Source organism: Hemiscyllium ocellatum, chromosome 33 (genome assembly GCF_020745735.1).
Source record: "Hemiscyllium ocellatum isolate sHemOce1 chromosome 33, sHemOce1.pat.X.cur, whole genome shotgun sequence".
Taxonomy (NCBI): Eukaryota; Metazoa; Chordata; class Chondrichthyes; order Orectolobiformes; family Hemiscylliidae; genus Hemiscyllium; species Hemiscyllium ocellatum.
The window spans coordinates 1,764,247-1,784,724 of record NC_083433.1 but is presented as its reverse complement, the minus strand read 5'-3'; the positions used below and the strand labels follow the sequence as shown (position 1 = coordinate 1,784,724).

The window sequence follows — 20,478 nt, the reverse complement described above, 5'->3', positions numbered from 1 at the left end:
TCCCTTCAGAACTGAGATGAGAAGGAATTTCTCCAGCTACAAGGTGGTTAATTTGTAGAATCAAGCCATTGAGTGTATTTAAGGCAAAGATAAGTAGGTTCTTGATTGGTAAGGGGATCAAGGGTTGGAGGGAGAAGGCAGGAGAATGGGGTTGAGAAATATAATTGAATGGCAGAGCAGACCTGGTGGGCCAAAAGGCCTAATTCTGCTCCTGTCTTATAGTTTTTCCTGAAGATGCAAAAAATGTCCAGTAGCAACTTCCTGTTACCTCAATGAAATGGCCATTCTTCACATGAACTCCAAAGGAAATACTGGCCAGTTATTTCTGAAGTCACCACAGCCTCATTGTAGAAAAGCCTCTAATCAGAACAATGAGGTTGATTTGCTAGCCAAACACTGCTTGCACCGTAAGAAATCTAACTCTCCCAGTCTAGCGCTCAACATCTTTGTCATAACATCTTTGTAGTGTATTCCAAATATTTGTCTTTACAGATCCAGAGGTGTAAACACACTCAGTTCCCAGTTGAAGTTACTGCATGGATTAAGAAAGACCTTTCATCAATTTTTTAGCCCAGCATCAGTGAAAAAGGGGCCATAGCTTTCCAATGGCACAATAGCATGAGTCAGATGACTTCATCCAGGTAGTTAATCTGGAGCTAGGCTTATCTGTAGAAAGCATTATACCACATGGAGTGCTGGCATTAACATTAAACATGAAGACCCTGTTCGACTGTAAACTCTTCAATAATGAAATGGAAACAATGACTGAAACCTATGTGGAAATAAAGCTTTGCTTCTTTAAGAATTTAGTATAATGCTACCCCCACACTGAAAACTTGAAGCAATGCTCCTGAACTGCACAAAAACATTTAAATTTACTCATGTTGAATATTTGAAAATGTTACCATTTGCATAAGGGCTGACCATCTTCTTATTAGTCATCACACGAGCTGTGGCATTGTTTACCTGAGATGCACAGATCGACATAGAACCAGCATATTAGCCAAGGAAATGGTCACAGCTTTTAAAGTACAGAACATGCAAGTCCATCGAAACAACAGATTTTGCTTAATTGTGATGCATATAATATTAAGTATGAATTAGAAAAATTTAAAATTACTTTTTAACATGATGTACGTTAATGATTGCAAAATATCTTTAAATATTTTCAACAAGGACACTCAAAAGTAAACCATTGTTTCTCAGGCAAGTTCATTTCCCACTATTCCTTTAAAATGATGAAAAATGAAATTCACAGGTTCACTTTGATATAGCTATTAAGCCACTATACAGTTGTTGACTCAGAGTTAAGAGAGATCAGATGTTTCTAATCAACCTATTCAGGTGTTACAACACAATTTCCTCATCAACCTGTTCAGATGTTACCACACACCTCTGGAGAGGGTGGAACTTGAACTTGGCTCAGAGGTCGAGACACTATTACTGTTTCAAAACAGCCCCAGGATAGATCAGCAGGTACTTTCTGATTCGCCTGTTCGGAGATGTTCTGACACATCTCTGGACTAGATGGGATTGAACCTGGGTCGCCTGGCTTTGAGGCAGGGACACTCTCACTGTGCCGTAAGAACCTAGGAGAGATGAGCAGTTTAATATAGAATCATTTTGTACAGCTGTGCTTGTGCTGGTTGATTAATTGATTAAGAAATTAGTTTATTCAGCCAGAATGGCAAGGTTGTTGGAGAAGCTCAGCAGGTCTGACAGCATCTGTGGAGTGAAAGCAGAGTTAACATTTCCACTCCAGTGACCCTTCCTGAGAACCCTTCTCCTTTTAAAGGGTCACTGGACCAGAAACACAAACTTTGCTTTCCCTCCAGAGATACTATCAGACCTGCTGAGTTTACCCGGCAATTTACCTTTTCGTTTCTGATCTCCATCATCCACAGTTCTTTGGTGTATTTGTTGGAGAAACTATTGATCCCATTTGATGGAGCATGTCACAAAGCATTCTTCTACTTTCAGAGAAAATGAGTTTGGACAGAAATGTGTACTTTAGTAGGTCTCTGGAAACAAACTGTGGGACAGTTTGTTACCATTTATCAGCATTACAAGCATTCATTGCTCAGTGGGAAGTTCAAACTCACAAAACAGTCATACTCTGAAATGTAGGAAATGGTGATAGAAGGTTATGCACACAGAATGGTGAAATGGATAGACATACTGCAGATCAAATTTAATGCAGAGTATAAAATGATTCAGTTTGGGAGGGCAGAGAGAGCCAACATAATCTAATGCATGTTTTTTAAAAAGGGTGCAGGAAAGACCGAAGTACATAACACACCACTGTTTGGAGGTGGCAAGGGAAGTTAAGTTGTTCAAACTCAAGGGGTCCTTAACATTATGAGTAGAGATGTAGAGACAAAACTTATTGAAATTAATTTTATAAGTCACTGGTAGACATTAGCTGGAGCATTGAGTCCAATTCTGGACAGTGTACTTTTGGAAACATGTCAACAACTTGAAAAAGTACAGGAGGAATTTTCTGGGACCAGGGTAAAAGGACCTCAGTACATGGAGGGACGGAAATGCTGAAACTGTTTACCTTCCCAGCACAGAAATTAAAAGGAGATTTAATAGAGTTAAAAATCTCACAACACCAGGTTTATAGTCCAATAGGTTTATTTGGAAGTACAAACTTTTGGCGTGCTGCTCCTTCATCAGATAGGAAGTACATTAGCTAAGAGGAACGTTTTTCTTAAAATGTAGTGAGTTATTATAATTTGGAATGCAGTGACTGATAGATTCAAATGGGAATTGGGATAAAAAAACTGAAGGAGAAAGATTTGTAGAATTATAGAGAAAGAGCTAATTGGATAACTTTTCTTCAAAATGCCAGCATATATCTATAAGATTCACATTTCTGTGCTGCAGATGAATCAGAAGACAGCCTGAGATCAGAACAGCCAGTTTCTTCTTTATCTGTTGAAATATTTTCTCCTGCAAAATTCACTACATGCCCTGTCACTTGTAAGCCTTCTTGCAGCACATGGGACAGCTTTGTCTAGAGTGCACAAAGATAGCAATCAGAGCACAGGAAGCTTTTCACAAACAGATGATGAACTCAGTTTCAGTGATGACTTCAAATATGTCATAGTTGTAACTATCAGGGCTTCCACAATGGACAGGAGTTAGTATGGCATTACTTGAGAGCTACATTTGTCCCTGTTGGATCATGGACAGATAGGAGGTCTGATTCTATCAACCATTGGTCATCTGCAGCTTGGGAAATAATTTGCACCGAGCACAGGTTAACAACAGAAACATCTGAAACAGACTGATATTTTATCAAACTGTTTTTTCCACAAAGCTACACTTACTCTCAAAAACCTAATCTATTGGCCTTTCAGTTAAACAAGGAATTGTGGATGTTAGTGGTGAGAGAATTAACTTTACACCATGGCAGAGACATATTCCTTGACCTAGTTACACAGAGGTTACTTTATTACCTTAAATTAATTACAAAGAACTACAGACGTTAGTATGGGAAATTATATTAAAAGTAGTAACTGTTGAGTGATGTATGACTATCATTATCATTTCTGGGCTTAACCATAAGGTGTTGCCACGATTTCCTATTACAAAATTACTCCTTAACAACATGGACTTAGTGTCAATGAGGGTCCAGGACTGTGATGTCATACAATCCTGTTCTGTATTGTGACCCGATTATGGTTTACTGAGAGTTTTCAATGCTTTATGGATTCTATTTGAACCGAGTTGTAAAGTCTGAAATAATACATTCTCCAACTAATTCTATATAGAATCCATTTATAACGGTAGGTTCCATGTTCAGTTTGAGAGCAGCAAATGCCAACTTTCACCAGCTTTACAACAAGAGCACTTCAGCATCTATTGCCAGTGTCACTGGGATTAAGGAAAGAGAGAATGAGACAATATTCCCTCATTGCTGCTACCCAATTAATCTTTCCTGGCAATGCATATACTTGGATATCAGGTCTGGTGAAGATCCAGCTTAGCTGTGATGCCCCCTTCAAAGTGAAGAGCCAATGACACACACTAACCACCTTCATAGGTGAACAATGCCACTTTATTGGGATACTCAGAGTTTCTGGTAGCTATGGATTAGGGATGAATATCATTTTCAGGGACAGAATCAAACAAAAAAAAGACAATGGAACATTTTTTTTAGATTAGACTTACAGTGTGGAAACAGGCCCTTCGGCCCAACAAGTCCACACTGACCCGCCGAAGCGCAACCCACCCATACCCCTACACTTACCCCTTACTTAACACTACGGGCAATTTAGCATGGCCAATTCACCTGACCCGCATAACTTTGGACTGTGGGAGGAAACCAGAGCACCCGGAGGAAACCCACGCAGACACGGGGAGAACGTGCAAACTCCACACAGTCAGTCGCCTGAGTCGGGAATTGAACCCGGGTCTCAGGCGCTGTGAGGCAGCAGTGCTAACCACTGTGCCACCGTGCCGCCCATCAATCTTCCAATTTAATGAATAATCCTTATTGAGAAAAACTGGCATAATTTCTAAAAATGTTTCCAATGCTTTTAGCTTGGAATAAAAATTAGATGTAAAGAAAAAGCAGTTTAACTCTTCTTAAAAGTCAGTGTCAAAGGGTGGTCTTTGAGCAGGTGCTTAAGAAACATTGGACTCGATCAAAAGACACTCTTCCTCATCAAGTCTCCATATAGTTATTAGCCTGAGAAATACCAGGTTTACTTTTGGTTGGTCACACGCAAACAGGTCTAAAAACTATGGAACAAAACAATGAAACAAAGAACATGCCAAAAAAATTAAAAATTAAAGAAGATTGTAGTGAAGGATTTTAAACATTAGGTGAGGGGGCAAAAGTCAGTTTTCCAGCAGTGTGCAACATGAGTACCAAGAAGGGCCAAGAACCATTGGAGAAGCCACACATTGAGCCAATAGAAACAGGAGGCACAATCCCAGAGAAACAGAGTAACCATTCACAGGCGTGACATACAAGGGAAGGAGGAGAGAGGGGGAACAAGGACAAACAAACACAAAGAAAGGGTGCATTAATTAGCAAAACCGTCGTTAAAACTCTGAGTAAGATGTGTAGGAGTCACCATCAATCAACTACCAAATATAGCTCAGGCTGCTTAAAAAAAAATGTACAATCCAGTACAGGCGGCACCAAAAAACAGCATTGGAAAGGGGGAAAACGACAAGTCAAGTCACATTCGTAGCGTTAAACGTGAAATGGCAGATGGGTTTCCTTTTTGTTTTGTGTTCATTTGTTTTGTTTTTTTCTTGGTTCACTTACCCCCTTGCGTACCATCGCCAGCATGTATAGTTACCATGGTTACTGTGACTCAAGTGAAGGGCCCTAAATGCTACACCATCGAGGAGGGAAATATAAAAAAAAAGCAAAATATGCAAACATCTTACTCAAAAGACTTTAAATGATTCATAAAGACCAGTCTGCATACAAGGCAGAGCTGAGGAGGAAATCTGAGACCTAAAATTCACTTGGAATTAAGAAAATTCTATCCAAAATTACCAAAGATTAGTAAGATTTCAGACCCTCTTTGGACAAACACATTCCAAGTTTTTTGCAGGTTTACAATAGAGCCAAGGCCTAGGAAACAAGACCGTGATTATGCAAGTTTGTTTTGAAATGGGAGGATAGGAATAATGTGAAAACTATTCTTGTTCTAATGATCCACTTATTTATAATAATGTGATAACATTTAATTTAACTTTTGAACATTTCAAGTAGTTTTGATCATTAATCAAAGGCTCTCTGCAGCTGCTTGGAAAGGCAGTCCAAAGAAGCTCTACAGGACTCTCTTGTTTACATATGGAGAGGCTGTCTCCACTGATGGATTCACCCCTCAGCACTGCTTTGAAGAAAACTGACTCACTTCTTTGTGTGTTTCGGTAGTTTTACCTCAGAAAACAAAGGGAACCTACTTGCACCCTGCTTTGAAAGACACAGAGGTAAAACTGGACATTCTCATCGCATAAACAAAATAAAGAAGGAACCTTGTACGACAAAATAAAACAACACAAACATAATTCTGGTCAGCAAGGCTGGAGGAATTACTATGTAAATTAAAGAGTGCAAGAAAGATTGGGGGGGTAAGGGATAGTTAGAACAATGACGCACATATGATGACCATCGAACAACCAGTGTATAAAATAAAAGGTGAGGCAAGACATTTAAAATAAATTTATAGAAGGAAACAATTTTGTTTTTAAGACATGCACCTCTATTTTACGGCCCTCAACCACCGTGCCGTGTAATTTCTCCCTCGCCCTGTCGGCATCAGCACTAGATTCGAAAGTTACGAACCCGAATCCCTGCATGCGGCGGGAGAAGGGGGGAGAACAACATGCACATCATTATAAATAGAACAAGTACATGACCACAATCAGCAATACTTTTCTCTGTCATCCTCATGCATGTTTCTTGGAAAATTAAAAAAAAAAATAAAAAAGTAAGCGGCAAGGCCAAACAAAACTGTACTCGTTACTTGGGCTACTCATTAGTAAATGGGAGATCAAGGACAGCTTGTACTTTAAAATGGGAGGGAGAGAAGGAAAGGAACGGATGAAAACACCAAAGAGAAAGGTATAGAATCTCCGAAAGCATTCAAGGTCAGTGCAGTGTTCCTACTCTTTTTGTAAGGGATTCTCGCGCATGATCTCTATCTAGTTTTCACTCTTCTCAGTGATTTCAGATTTGATCTACAGCTATTGTGTCCAAAGTGCAGACTCTGTGGAGATAATAGGAAAGCAAAAGGTTGACTAAAGGTCTGATTTGTGAAGGCAAAAAGCCATTAACGCTGATTCAACAAATATTGCTGTCTGCGGTCCTCAGAGTTTGACAACCTTAGTCAACAGTTTCCAGGTAAACTAAACCACAAGCCACGAGCTAGTAGTACTACTAGGGTACTTAGTTGTTGAGAGTTAATTTCAACTGAAGCTTTTGTGGATGATAAGCATCTTCTTTATTGCTAAGTTGAATCGGGTTGAAAAATCAGTCAGGGATCCTGCTTCTGATGGCTATCCAGTGACCTCTGCTAGAAAATCCAATTAATAAAGGAAAGCATCAGGCTCAGCTGCAACCTCCCAACAATTATCTTGGCAACACTAAACCTCTCATCTTGGACAAGTACCAGATAATTGCTAGAGCCGATGGAAGTGCACACCAGCTAAGAATCATCCCTTTTAGGAAGATAGATAGGTAGAGACAAAAACACCAAGTATTTCAACGAAAATAACTCTTTTGAGAAATATAATTATAATAATGAGAATGCTTCATTAATAGCAGCAATTTGTATTTTGAAATGCAAGAAACCCAAATGCAACTCCCCCATCTATTTTCATGTCAGGCATGATGCCTGAAAGACTGCTGTTAACTCAATTTAATGTGTGAGAGACAGAGGCAACTTTCAGCTGCCACACAGCAGACTGTGAAATGAGCCAATGGAAATTAACTGACCACATGAAAGCTTGAACTTTGAACTATTTAGAAAAAAATTGTATTCTAAACCCTCGACAGAACTAACATTGTGCTGTAAATATTCAGAACATAGTTTGAGTACGATGGTTAGTGGCATTTTTCTTGCAAAGACATCAATGTTAATGGGTTGAAAAGGGCTGTTGTAGAGATACTGTACTAATGCAGTTAGTGGTGAGATGTTTTGTGTATTTGCCAGCAAAGCCAAAAACTATCAGAGGTCCAACAATTTACCACATGGACATGGAGAAGTTATTCCACCCAAAACATTCTAACAACAAAGTCCGCTTCTAATCCCATTCAATTCTTGGATTCTCTGAACCACAGCATACTTTAAAAAGGAATGGTCCAATCACAAAGCCATCAAGGACTTGTAGGGCTATACTGAAAGCAGTCCCTGTTTTGGGGAATGGGGGGCAGAGACAGAACATTGTCCTTTTCACCTCTGAATCCTGGGTTCAAGCCAACACAGACAGATGGCATTAAAGTCTCCTCTCACAGCTATAAAAGCCCCAAGAGAAATTAGGTTTGGCACTCATGATCCAGTTTCTAATGGGCATACATTAGAAATGAAATATAACTCAGCATTAATTAGAAATCATTCTATGAATTCAGCAAGGTCAGGAGAACGGCAAGAATAGAAATTGGAAATGTTGCAATTAAGTAACACGAGTTTTTCTTCCAGTACTACATTTTAAAGCAAGAGTACTTTAAACATAAAATGAAATTGAGACTCGACCAGCATCAAATCAATTTTGGCCTACATTTAACCAGAACTGTACCTGCTTGGGCATTCAATGTGAAAAAAAGCCATTAAGCTTTCAAACAGAATCAGTCCCTACTTTAATTAGGCCTAAAGTTCACTCAATGATTAATAAGCAAAACAGTCCATCCTTTGAATGATACACTGAGATCACTTTAATTTTGAAGTAATAATTAAAGATAAGTGAGCAGCTAAAATTTAAGAAAGATGCAACAACAGAACATTTTTAATGTGTCTTCGCAAAAGTTTCTTTATTTTGAGATTGACAATGACACATGGTCACACTAATCTTAAAGGAATATTCAGATTCTTAAAAATCCAGAATTTAAAAATCAAACTCAAATCAAATTTGCTTTTGTTGCAGAAGTACAATAGAAGGTAGTTTTTTTTAGAAAGACTTCAGCAATTCTCACGCAATCTCTATTGCTGAAGCCATTTTCATCTTGATGACATCCATAGCAACAGTTCAATTTACCATTCTTGATTTTTCTTTAGCTGAGTGCACTAATGGGTCCATTAATTAATCAAAGGAAAGGTGCTTTGACTTTGCACTCTCACAGATGGCAGCTCTGGGGATCTCAGGTCACCCTCTTTATTATATTGACAGTGCACTTTTGGTGACAGGGTAATAGTTACCTGCTGCCTGGGCACATCATTATTACGAAAAAACTAATATGCTGGACAACATACAACAGTAAAAAGGAAGAAAATTATCCTCAATTTGAATAACTGATCAAATTGTAATTAGAGATCGTATTGACCTGAGCAGGAACAGAGAAACAGAGCAGGAAGTAAGTAGATAGAATGTAGAGTGAAAAGTGAAGAATTCCAGAGGATTGGAAAACCGTCAATGTAACACCCTTATTTCAAAACGGAAGAAAACAACAAAAAAAGTAACTCTAAGCCAGTTAGCAAAACATTAGGAAAATGTTAGCATCCATTATAAAGGATGTAGCATTTAGAAATACAAACGCAATCACGCAAAGTCACCATGCATGGCAGGGAAATCACGCCCAAAGTTCTAAACAAGTGGGGCACAAAAAAAAGGAACCAGAAATTGTAATGTATTTGGATTTCCAAAAGGTGTTCAGTAAGGTACTACATGTGAGACTAATAAATAAGGGAAGAGTCCATACTGTTGGGAGCAGTACATTAGCATGGATAGAGAATTGACCAACTAACAAAACACTTGTTGGGATAAGGAGGTATAATCTGGATGGTAAGTACACTAGTGGAGTGCTATACAGAGTTCAGTGCTGGGGCCACAATAACTCTCAATATAAATTACTGACTTAGACTGTTGTAGAAGAGTGGTATTGCCCCTACTTTGAGCCAGTAGGCCCAGGTTCAAGTCCCCCCATTTCAGAAAAGTGTCAAAACACATCTGAACAGGTTGATTAAAAATATCTGTATTCATAAATTAAATGACAGAAATGAATGCACTAATGTCAAGGTGGTAAGTATTGAAGATGACAATCTGGAGTGGAATATAGATAAATTGAATGAGAGAGTGTAAACTTGGCAGATGGAACACTGTGTGGGAATATGTGAGTTTATGCACTTTGACAAAACAAATAATGCTCAGCTCTCCTATTTAAGTGGAGAAAGATTGGGGATTTGGGTGATTTTCTGTAAGCTAGCATACAAGTTCAGAAGGTACGAAGGAAGGCAAATGGACTGTTGTACTTTATTTCAAATGGAATGGAGGAAGGAACTAGGAAAATATACAAAGCATCAGTCGACACACCCAGAACAGTGTGAAGAATGTTAATTCTCCTTATCCTTATCAAATGAAAGGTACAGTGGCACTGGAGGCAGTCCAGAGAAAGTATGGAAAAAGGTTCTTATGAGCAACAAATGAATAGATGCAACTTGTACTCACTGGTGTTTAGAAGAATGAGAAGAGACCTTATTGAGACATACAAGAGGTTCTAGGGAAACTTGACAGGGGAGATGTGGAAAGTTGCTTCCCCTTGTGAGAATCTAGAGCCAAAAGCATAATTTCAGAGGTAAACATCACCCAGTCAAGACAGAGATGAAGAGGAATTTTTTCTCGAATGGGATAGTTAATTTTTGGAATGCTTTACTACAGGGAGTTGTTAAGGCTGAGTCACTATAAATTTTCCAGGCTGAAATTAAATCAGTAAGGGGATCAAGAATTATGAGGAAAGTGTAGGAAAATAAAAATGAGGGTTATCAGATCAAACATGATCTTACGGAATAGCAGAGTGGACTCAATGGGTTGAATGGCTTGCTTCTGCTCCTGCAACGTGTGGTTTAAACAGCAGCTGCTAAAGTCATTGTGGTTCATCCGCCAGCTAAAAACAACACACACTGCTTGGTTTGGGATGCAGTCACCGTGCCGCTCAATGGTACACAGGCAGCAAGAAAATGGCTAACTGTCAGGAAGGTTGGGACACTGTGGAGTTTCTGGTTTACATCGCCGTCTCCACCTGGGAATGAATAACAAAGAGCATTCCTGACCTCGAGGGAAGCAGATATGTGTGCTTCCTTGCTATCAGGGTCAAAGGCTACCAGTTAGTAGCAGCAGGGTGGAAAAATCAGAGATAATGGTACCAATCACTTTGGCACAAAGCAAAATGAGATCCAGCGAAAAGCTTTTAAAAGAGCCAGGAAAGAACAAGGCAAACAAGATCTCAAATACATTAAATGCTGGGTTAGTACGATGTGCTAACCAGGATACAGAAACAGGAGTACAGAGCAAAAGAATGTGTTGGTAGTGGGATGATGCAAGAGAGAGAGTTTCATAATCCTGGGACATGGCGACTGGGCCTCAACAAGGTTAAAACTGATGAGATTGCAGCATGGTTCACTAATTCTATTTGGAAGAGTTTCAACTAAATTGACAGAAACTAGAATGTAACATAAGAAAGGAAAAACAAGGTGTATAAAGAATTTAGATATATGTTTAAGTTTACCTTGCTCATTTGTAAATGCAAGCAGTGAACAAGGTTGATAAGCTGAAGGCACAGCTGACCAAGAAAGAAAATAATGTAGCAATAATTAAGATCCTGTTCAAAAAAAAGGGCAAAACTGGGTATTAATTATTCCAGGATGTAGGGAGATAAAGAAGGAATGGAGGAGACTGCAACAGGTATTGTTGAAAATATTACAGTGCTAGAAAAGAGGATGTCCTAGATGAGTCAAGGATTGAATCTATTTGGTTAGAATTAAGAAATAATGGGAAGTAGCATTCCATTATTGAGTGCATCCAAGTGGAGAAAAAAATTACAGATAAACAAATTTTCAAGGAATTACAGAGATGCAACTTCTGTAGATTATTTATAATGGGGGGGGGGGGGGGGGGCTAAAATTATCCTATTGCAGACTGTAAGATTGCAAGGACCAGGTAGATGAAGAGTTTATGAAATGCGTTCAGTAGAAATGTTTAGATTAATAAGCATCTGGCCCAAAGAGGAAGGTGGTGTTACAGGATTTGATTCTGGGAACTGCAATGAAACAAGGAAAACAATGACAATGGGGAATGCATCAGGATTAGTGATCATTGCTAACTTAAAACATCATGATACTATGGAAAAAGCAAAATAGCAAACAAAAGTAAAAATACAGTAAATAATTGGAATGGGGTGACAACAGCTGTGGTCCAGGTTAATTGGAAAGCAAAACTATAGCAATAATGAGCTGCCATTAAAGAGAGGGCTTGGGTAGTCAAGAAAGATTCCTGTGAGTGGGAAAACTAAAACTAAGCTTACTGGATGACAAGATAGAAATTAAGATGAAACAGGTCCTAATGAGAAATATCAGGTCAATGACACAAGTGAGAACCAAGCTAAATGTAGAGGGTTCACAGGCGAAGTAAAAAAAAGGCAGAAACAAGGACAGAGTATCAAAAAAGACTAGGAGCTAACAGAAAACAGAATCCACAAGTCTTCTATCAGTATATGTATTGTAAAGGAGTAGATCAAGGAGGAGTGGGGCTAATTAAAGACCATACAAGGCTGTGACACGTGGAGGCTGAGCATGGCTGAGACACTACAGGAGTATATTTGCTTTCATCAAGAAAAAAGAATGCTAACAAAGTCACAGTAAAAGGTGAGATATTAAGGCCGTGGATAGTTTAAATGGTGAAAAACAAGAGGTCTGAAAAAAATCTAGCTATACTTAAAGCTAATAAATCCAAATATCAGTTCAGATCCATCCAAGGCTGCTGACGAAATGAAGAGTGGAAATTGGCCATAATCTTCCTATTTTCCCAGATACAGGTATGGTGTCAGAAGCCTGGAAAATTGCAAATGCTATAATCATAATCAATAAGAGAGTACCAGGATAAGTCTAGCAACTGCACGCCAGTCAGTTGAACTTCCAGAGTGGGAAGGATTTTTTAAAATTAAGTATCAGTAACCTGGGTCAGAGTTTAGTTGCTTTGTTTTACACGGATTAAGGAAATTCAGCCCAGAATTGTTACAAAAAATTGTGTTTAATTAAATCAATGAAAGAAAGCCTGTTAATGTGAGTGATGCAATGCGTACACTATGCAGAGACTTCCAAAAGGCATTTGAAGTCTGTGAACAAAAGAACATTGATAGGATGAGAATGAAGTTGACTGAATGACAGGGAAAGAGTAAATGGTGACTTTGAGTGGCGGACGATATATAACAGAGTTCCCCAGCACTACTGCATTCCTTAATCTGCATTAATGACCTAGCCTTGGCAATGCAGGGGACAATTTCAACATTTGGAGGTGACAACCCATGAAGTCTTGAGGGGTCAGGAGGAGATCCCTACTTCGAAATCTTGCTTGTTCATGAACATGGGCACGATTTGCTTTAATTAAACCTTAATTTCCTGAGGCCAGTTAAGAGTCAACCACATTGCTGTGGGTCTGGCATCACATGGGTGAATTTTTAATGAAAATCAACAGTGGTTACATAATTGCCATTAGGTTAACTTTTTATTTTGGTTACTGATTTAAAATTTCAGGATCTGCATGGTAGGATTCAAATCCATGCCCCCACAACTAGGGTTCTGGATTACAAGTTCAAAGCCATTACCAATGACGCCGCCACCTTCCCTAACCTTTCTATTGTGACGGTACTGTGGCTTTAAGAGGTTATTGTGTCCTGGATTTTGTTTTAAAAGAGATGTGCCAAGCTGTCCGTAAGAAAGTAAACAGCTTGAGGCGCCTTGGGTTTTTTCATATATAATGGAGGCAGCATGACTGGGTGTGGCCTGCTCTCACAGACCAGGGATTTCTAGATTTGTTTTAGTTTTTAGGTTTAGCTTAAGCAGTTGCTGTTGTGAGCTTGAAGTAGAAGAAGCTACCTTTTCCCCCTCTCGGTTACAGCTAGAAGCTAGGGTTTCTCTCTGCTGCTGGGTTACCACGAGGACAAATTTATTTTTCTGAATTTTCCTAGTTTTGCGAGGAGGGTGTTTATGGCGTGATACTATATTGGAACAGTTAATTAGTAACAGTTACTGCATCTATTATTCAGTTAAGTCTTCCAATACAGTTAAGTTATTCTAAGTTCTTCGTTACTTCAGTTGTGTTTTAACTACAATGTTTAAATAAATTATGTTTTTGGTTCACGTTGAGTAGTTTGACCAGTTGCATTGCATCCGGAACATGACACTTAACATTTGCCTTAAAAATAAGAAAACGTTAGGGTCTAGGCTACCTTCTTAAAATATTTTGAGGGGGTCTAGTCTGGTCCATAACAGTATGATTTGGAAAGTAGAAAGGAATGTTCTGATCAGCACAAACCCCTCAACCAAAAATGCACAAAGAAATTCACCAGTGATTTATCTCAGCCGTTTCCGGCATCTTGCTGAGCATAAATTGATTTTGGTCCATCAGTTGTGGGGTGTTTTTGGATGCCCCAAGATTGGAAAAAACAATAAATAGCATTTCATCTCGAAATATAATTTTTGTTGGAATCTGGAATAATCCCACAACCCAAAGATGTGCAGGTCAGGTGAATTGGCCATACTAAATTGCCCATAGTGCTAGGTGCATTAGTCAGAAGGAAATGGGTCTGACTGGGTTACTCTTCAGAGGACGGTGTGGACTGGTTGGGCCGAAGGGCCTGTTGCCACACTGTAGGGAATCTAATCTAATCTAAATTCAAATCACTCAACCTGAATGTGCAGACAGAGAAAAGGAAAATTGGTGGGGAAAAGAACCCAGAATGGAGACATGCTTGCCACAGCAGCAGATGTTAAAGAACCCAATTTTGTACAACTGGCAGAAATTTAACCAATGAAGATCTAACTATTCCCAAAATCACCTCACCGTATTTTAGTCACACAAAGAGTGACTTAACTTGCTTTGATCACAGCATGAACATTGTAGCCTTATTGGTATTTTAGTAGAAACAATTTAACAATTTAATATGCACTAGTTTTATTCTTTGGAGTTAGTGCTTAAACAGAGGGTTTATTGTAAGCATCAGGAAGTTACTGGTAAATAATTGTAGTAAGGTACGATGGAGGTAGCCCAAGTAACTTGTTGTTTTAATCTGGCCTCAGAACTGCAATAAATACAAGCAACAGATGAGCAGTGTCAAAAAGTAGATCAACAACCCCTGCAGAAGAATGATAAATAAACGTTACTAGATACAAATATAAAAACGAGAAATCAAAAAAAGGCGATACTCCTATGTGTGTTCATAGACAGAAAACACAATTTAACCCATAAGAATACATGCACTATATCCCCAATATACCACAGTGCACATAATAAACACAGTTTCAGCAGCAAAAAACAATCATGCTTGAAGTGATTGGTCGAGGGTAGTTGTTTTCATGCTGCGTTAGAGGATTTTCATCTACAACCTTATTTATCTGTAAATGACTTGAAGCTGTTTGCAAGAATCAATTCCCCTGAACTCAGACCCACAAATGATACCACAAAATCCTTGCTGCATTAAAACAGCACACCAATGAGCACACTGCTCATGGACCAGTTATTAAGACAAAGTATTTATCCAATTTGGAATGCCTGCGTTCCATTTGATCTCCTCCCTCTATCCTTGATTAACAGAGCTGTGAGGCCAATCAGCAGAGTAAACCCTGGTCAGAGGAAGCCATGCACCAATGCTAGGAGCAAGGAAGACCCAAACTACAAGGGGTTTCATGTTGCCCCACTCGTCTGACATGGCACTCACATGGAAATACTCTCCCATCAAGACAACAAAGACATTGATTAATTCAAGCCTGCATTATACATAATTTTATCTATTTTGTAATGATAAAATTAACTCTCACTTATGTTCATTGGGGTTACATCAAGCCTAGAAAATTGGCTAAAATTGTTGCTGAGAGAGAGACAGACAGACAGACATGTGGCCAAATTCCTTGTCTTGCACTCATCAGATTTAAGATGAATAGTTTCAGCAACACAGTTCTCTTTGCAGAAATGTTCAAGTGACTCAATGAAAAACAGTTTAAAATTTTCTCATTTTAATTTTTTGTCAATACTTTTATGAATTTCCATTAGAAAATGCATCTTAAACGAAAGAGTGTGATTTTTTGGGAAAATTATTACAATTATCAGAGGAAGTAATGATATATTTTAGATTAATGGAACTCAAGCTCCTGTTTACATTAGAAGCAATAAAAAAACCTATTGAAATTATGAAAATGTTGCAATCAAGATTTTTATGAGAATATTAACATGGGAGAATTCCATTATTGTGAATAAGCCAATCTTTTGTCCATGTTTTAGTTTTATCTACTCGGTTCTATATTAAATCACCTTCCCCTCTTCCAATTTCTTGTCTACAAGCAATGCCATTTCCTTGGGTGAAGAATCCATTGACCTTCCAATACTTTGGGCAAAGTACCTTTCTTACAGCATTAGCCCAAGCTGTTAGTTCTGGAATGTTATTTGACCTCAAAAGCACTGATCAGTCAAATCTGATCCTGTCCTCACCAGATGCCTGTGATCATTGATGGCAATCAGGAGTTGGAATCATGGGAAATCCTTATTTTTTCCTCCCACCACCCCCACCCCTACTTGTTAAAGACATGGTGGCTGCTCGAGACTGAAACGGCTTCCCTGGTTGAGATCTTTTAACTTAGCACAGACCTGGCATTGATATGGGGTCTTTTAGAATCATGGTGATGCGTTTACCTGAAATCAATGGGAGCTAGTGATTCATTTTTGATAAATAAAATTAATAAATAGTTATTTATAGGAATGTTGTTTCTAAGACATAAGCAGATGGAAATTTGAGCACTTGAGTTGAATCACAATCCAATATTTGTCTGGGCTTAAATAGAATTAACATTACTTAAACAAGGTATTCATGCAAACATAAATCAGCAAGGTGTTGGTATTTTCAAGAAACTGATAAAACAAATTTCCAAAAATATATTCAATAGGAGAATAATATTGACTTTTTGGAACACTTTTAGTACACTGACTACTATTTAGCTTAAATGTCACTATAGCGCCCATTCTAGAAATGACTCCATCCAAACTGAGGATCCCTGAACATTCTTGCAAGCCACTCCTCATCATCAATTCAGTTTGATTTATCCCAGTCAGAGCAGTTTCAACATGGTTAGCAATGGTCTCACAGATACCATACACAGCAAGCACACCAATGCAAAGTGTGTTTCTGAGAGTTGGATATCTGTGGTCGACTCAAGAGGACCCAATGTATAGAATAGCAACTATGCAAAGACAGCTGTGAAATTCACAATTAAAGCAAAAGGTGGGGATATGAGAGGAATCTGGTCAAATCTGTCACCAGAAATGTTGATATCTCAGTATTACAAATGTAGGTTCATTAGTCATAAAATCAAAAGGAAAGGGATTAAAAAAAGACATGTTTTTCCTAACCCTTTTTAGCATGATGTGGTTTTAGTGAGACAGTTAATCATATAAAACATCACAATACTGTGTGGCGATTGGTCCCCTGTATTTCTGGAAAAACAAACATAACCAATCAAATCACATTCTGATTTCATAGTTTCCAGCATCACCCCCCCACCCACCAGAAGGATACAAATAGAAAAGATTAAACATCGAAATATACTTTAAATCAGTTTGTTTTAAAGAGACAGCATCCCAACTTTCTGGCCTGTACAGGTAGAACTCAAAACATCAAAGAGATTTGAATGTCTGGGAGGAGGAGCACAGTTCACCTGGCACCAGATTCCAGCTTTGTTAGTGCTCCTTCTAAACTGAAAAATCTGCAAATTCTATTGAAGCCAGGCAACAACAGAAAATGGTTTCCAGGCTGGGTTAAATCCCAAATTGTTCTTCAGTGAATACAGCAGGTCTCTGAGATGCCATGTATAGAAGTTACAGATGTGTGAAAGAGAAAAGGAACTGTTGAAAAGTATAAGTAGGTATCCATAGCCAGAGAGAGAGCTTTTTTTTTCCCCCTACATTTGGAAACTTTCAATCTAGTTTCTGAAAATTCGCTAGTTGTATATCATCCCTTGCTAGGGTAGAAGATAGGATTGAGAACACTATCAAGCTAATCTAGACCATCATCAAGAAGGACCACGATAATGTTTTCAATCGGGTGTGTGGGACAAGGCAAGAGTCCAGAGCTAGCATCTGCTCATACGCCTGAATTTCACAGTACATAATTCTGAGGTGTGAACTTGTCTTTAAAATTTTGTGAACTTGCTGTACAGGACAACAGAGAGGAAGATCTTCTCTTTAAAAATCTTATTTAAAAAGTAACAACAATAAGACCAATATATGCAAACATTTTCATTAATCAAACTGATGTATCACAATAAGTAAAATTACAAGTAGTCATCTCTCTCCTCTGTTCTCACTCCATTCTGGAATATGGTAACAGACCAAAAATAAAGTTCAACCAGCAAAACAAAATATTAAATACTTTTCCAATGACTATTGCCATGTTTTTTTGTCAGAATTTGCTGTACTTGCTGTCACACAGTTCCAAATATGCTGGTCACAGTTAACAGGATCTTGTTCAAGTGCATGAACCCATGTAATAAGCTGCAATAAAGTTCCAGCAGGATAATATACCATGGAGTTAGCCACAGTTAAGTCCAATCTTATTTCATCCGATACCTACAACCTACTTTCTATTGAGTTCCTAAACAGTGAACAGATGTGGACATTTTAAGTCACTTCTCATGAATTGCTGACTCAAGGCACCAAGTGCTTAAAACTGTGAGATTGTATTTAAAGTAAAGGATTAATACTAACCCTTGGTTTTCATTACAGTGTGATAGCAAGCAATGTCTTGCGCCTGCACCTGCACCTGCACAGTTGAAAGCAGTTGTTGTTGTCATTGATTCATTACTCCCCCAGAGGTAGGCTGTTGAATGGTATGTTACTGGGGTTTTTACAAAGTACTAGGTTAGGTGCTGAAAAGTTTCCTGGATCCTGGAGAACTAAATTTATGTTTGTGAAATTACAGCTTTCTTTCTGACAAGGAAACATTTTTTAATACAATATTTTTATGAAGTTTGATTTTTCAGCTCTTAATTTGTGTGTTCCAATTCTTAGATGCTGTTATCCTTTATCCCGTTGCTCCAAATCAATGCCCAAATGTTGGGAAAATGCAAGTCCTGTTCTATAAAGGGTCTCTTGCTCCATAGGTATAATTTATTTTAAAATTGAAGACATTATGGCAGGTTGAATGCTCTAAAAGTGTGTTGGGCTGTTAGATTTGTGTACTGATGGCAAGACAATTTCAGCCATCAGGAATACTTCTCCCAATTAAATGTACCAAGCCAAATTTATTCAAGTAAAACAAGTTTCCAATCAGAGGTTCTTTAACTTTACCAATGTGGTGGATAAACCAAGGTTTTAATCACTAGGTAGCAAAGACACAGTGTTGGTTGCTGGTTCAAATTGCAATTGCATTTTATCCTGTGTAGGCAACAAATTAAATGACCATGCATCAATTTGCCATGTTAATTGTTCATTTAATCCTTTCTGCTAGTCTGTTAGAAAAAGGAGACCTGATTTTCTGTACAGAAGACTGGGTCTCTGATTCTAAATCAACTGAAGGGCTGGCAGTAAAAGCATCCAACATGAAAACCAGTCAAACTGAGCCTGCAGGTAATTGTAACATCAACTGATGGACATGTGTTTCTCTATGTACACTGCCTGACCTGGAGTATTTCCATCTTCATTCTGTTTCAGTTTTTAAGGTTCCTTGAATTTGTGATATTTTAGTTTTTGCCAGTTTAAGATTTGCTTTGACTTGCATGCATTAATCCATTTAACATTAGTTTTAGGTGGGAATGGGAATTAATGCTGAGCTGCTTATCATATTGCTGACTGGTGTACAATTTGACCCAAGGCAAATAAAGATGCATGATAAGAAATACAAGGTTACAAAGGTAAACTAGTTGTGAAATCTGGTGTATCTCCAGTTGCTTAAGAATTTCTAACAGCAGTCTCAATCTGTCCACAATGTAAGTGTGAAAGGTGTGCAGCATCTTGTTCCCTTTGTAAAGCAAGTTAGAAGGTTCATACCTCTGCTTTTCAAATGGCTGGACAATAGGGGGAAAGGAGGCAGAAAGAAATCTCAACTTTGTTTTCTTAACCAAATACTATCAGCCCTTCTGCCTCCCCCACCAAGTGATCTCCTCTACATTTCAAACAGAGGTTGCAGTAAATGAAAAGACTGCAGGGATCGTAAACATGAAGATTGCTATTTAGACATCAGCCTTTCTAGAGCAACCTCTCTAACACATTTAAACATCCATCACTGGCAAAAATTAACATTTACCTTCGATGTAGCATTGTATAAATGACATATTTACCTAATAAGAATTAGTTTATATGCAAATAATTAAGGGCTGTGAAAAAGTAGCTCTCTGAAAAGCACACTGGTCTTGTATGGGTTAGGAGCAACATTCCCTCGAACTGGCTCCGGCACACAGCCACCTGAAGAATTTAATGGTCTGAACAATAAAATAAACAGGTGGTGCTCAATAAAGAACATTTAGAAGGAATGTCAATTATTTAGCAGTAGTCATATTCTTTCTTGATCATTACTGTATCTTTAGCTCCTTCTGAACTGCTCTGCAGCACCAATAGTTTTGAATAGCAGCTGAGTGATTAAAAAGCCTGCGAGCAAGCTCTCAAACAATAAATGGAAGATAAATGCCTTGGAAATTTTGTTTGTAAAATTTGTTGCAGATGAAATACAGAGTTGAACTAACAGTGGAAATGTGATATTGTAGTGGTGTACAATTGAAAACAATAGTCTTGGAGAGGAACGAGGATGAAAGATGA

The 20,478-nt window shown here is 38.3% G+C and overlaps 1 protein-coding gene across 8 annotated transcripts in view; it reads right to left on the bottom strand.

Annotated features, from left to right (window-relative positions):
• The window catches only part of LOC132831360 (RNA binding protein fox-1 homolog 2-like), a 335,115-nt gene that overhangs the window by 40,870 nt on the left and 273,767 nt on the right, over positions 1-20,478 (bottom strand). For all 8 annotated transcript variants that reach the window (XM_060849458.1, XM_060849452.1, XM_060849456.1 and 5 more), the window contains 2 exons: positions 6,235-6,327; positions 906-966 (listed from right to left, as the gene is read on the bottom strand). In XM_060849458.1, coding sequence (XP_060705441.1) covers positions 906-966; positions 6,235-6,327 — 154 coding nt within the window. The remainder of the gene's footprint in view (positions 1-905; positions 967-6,234; positions 6,328-20,478) is intronic.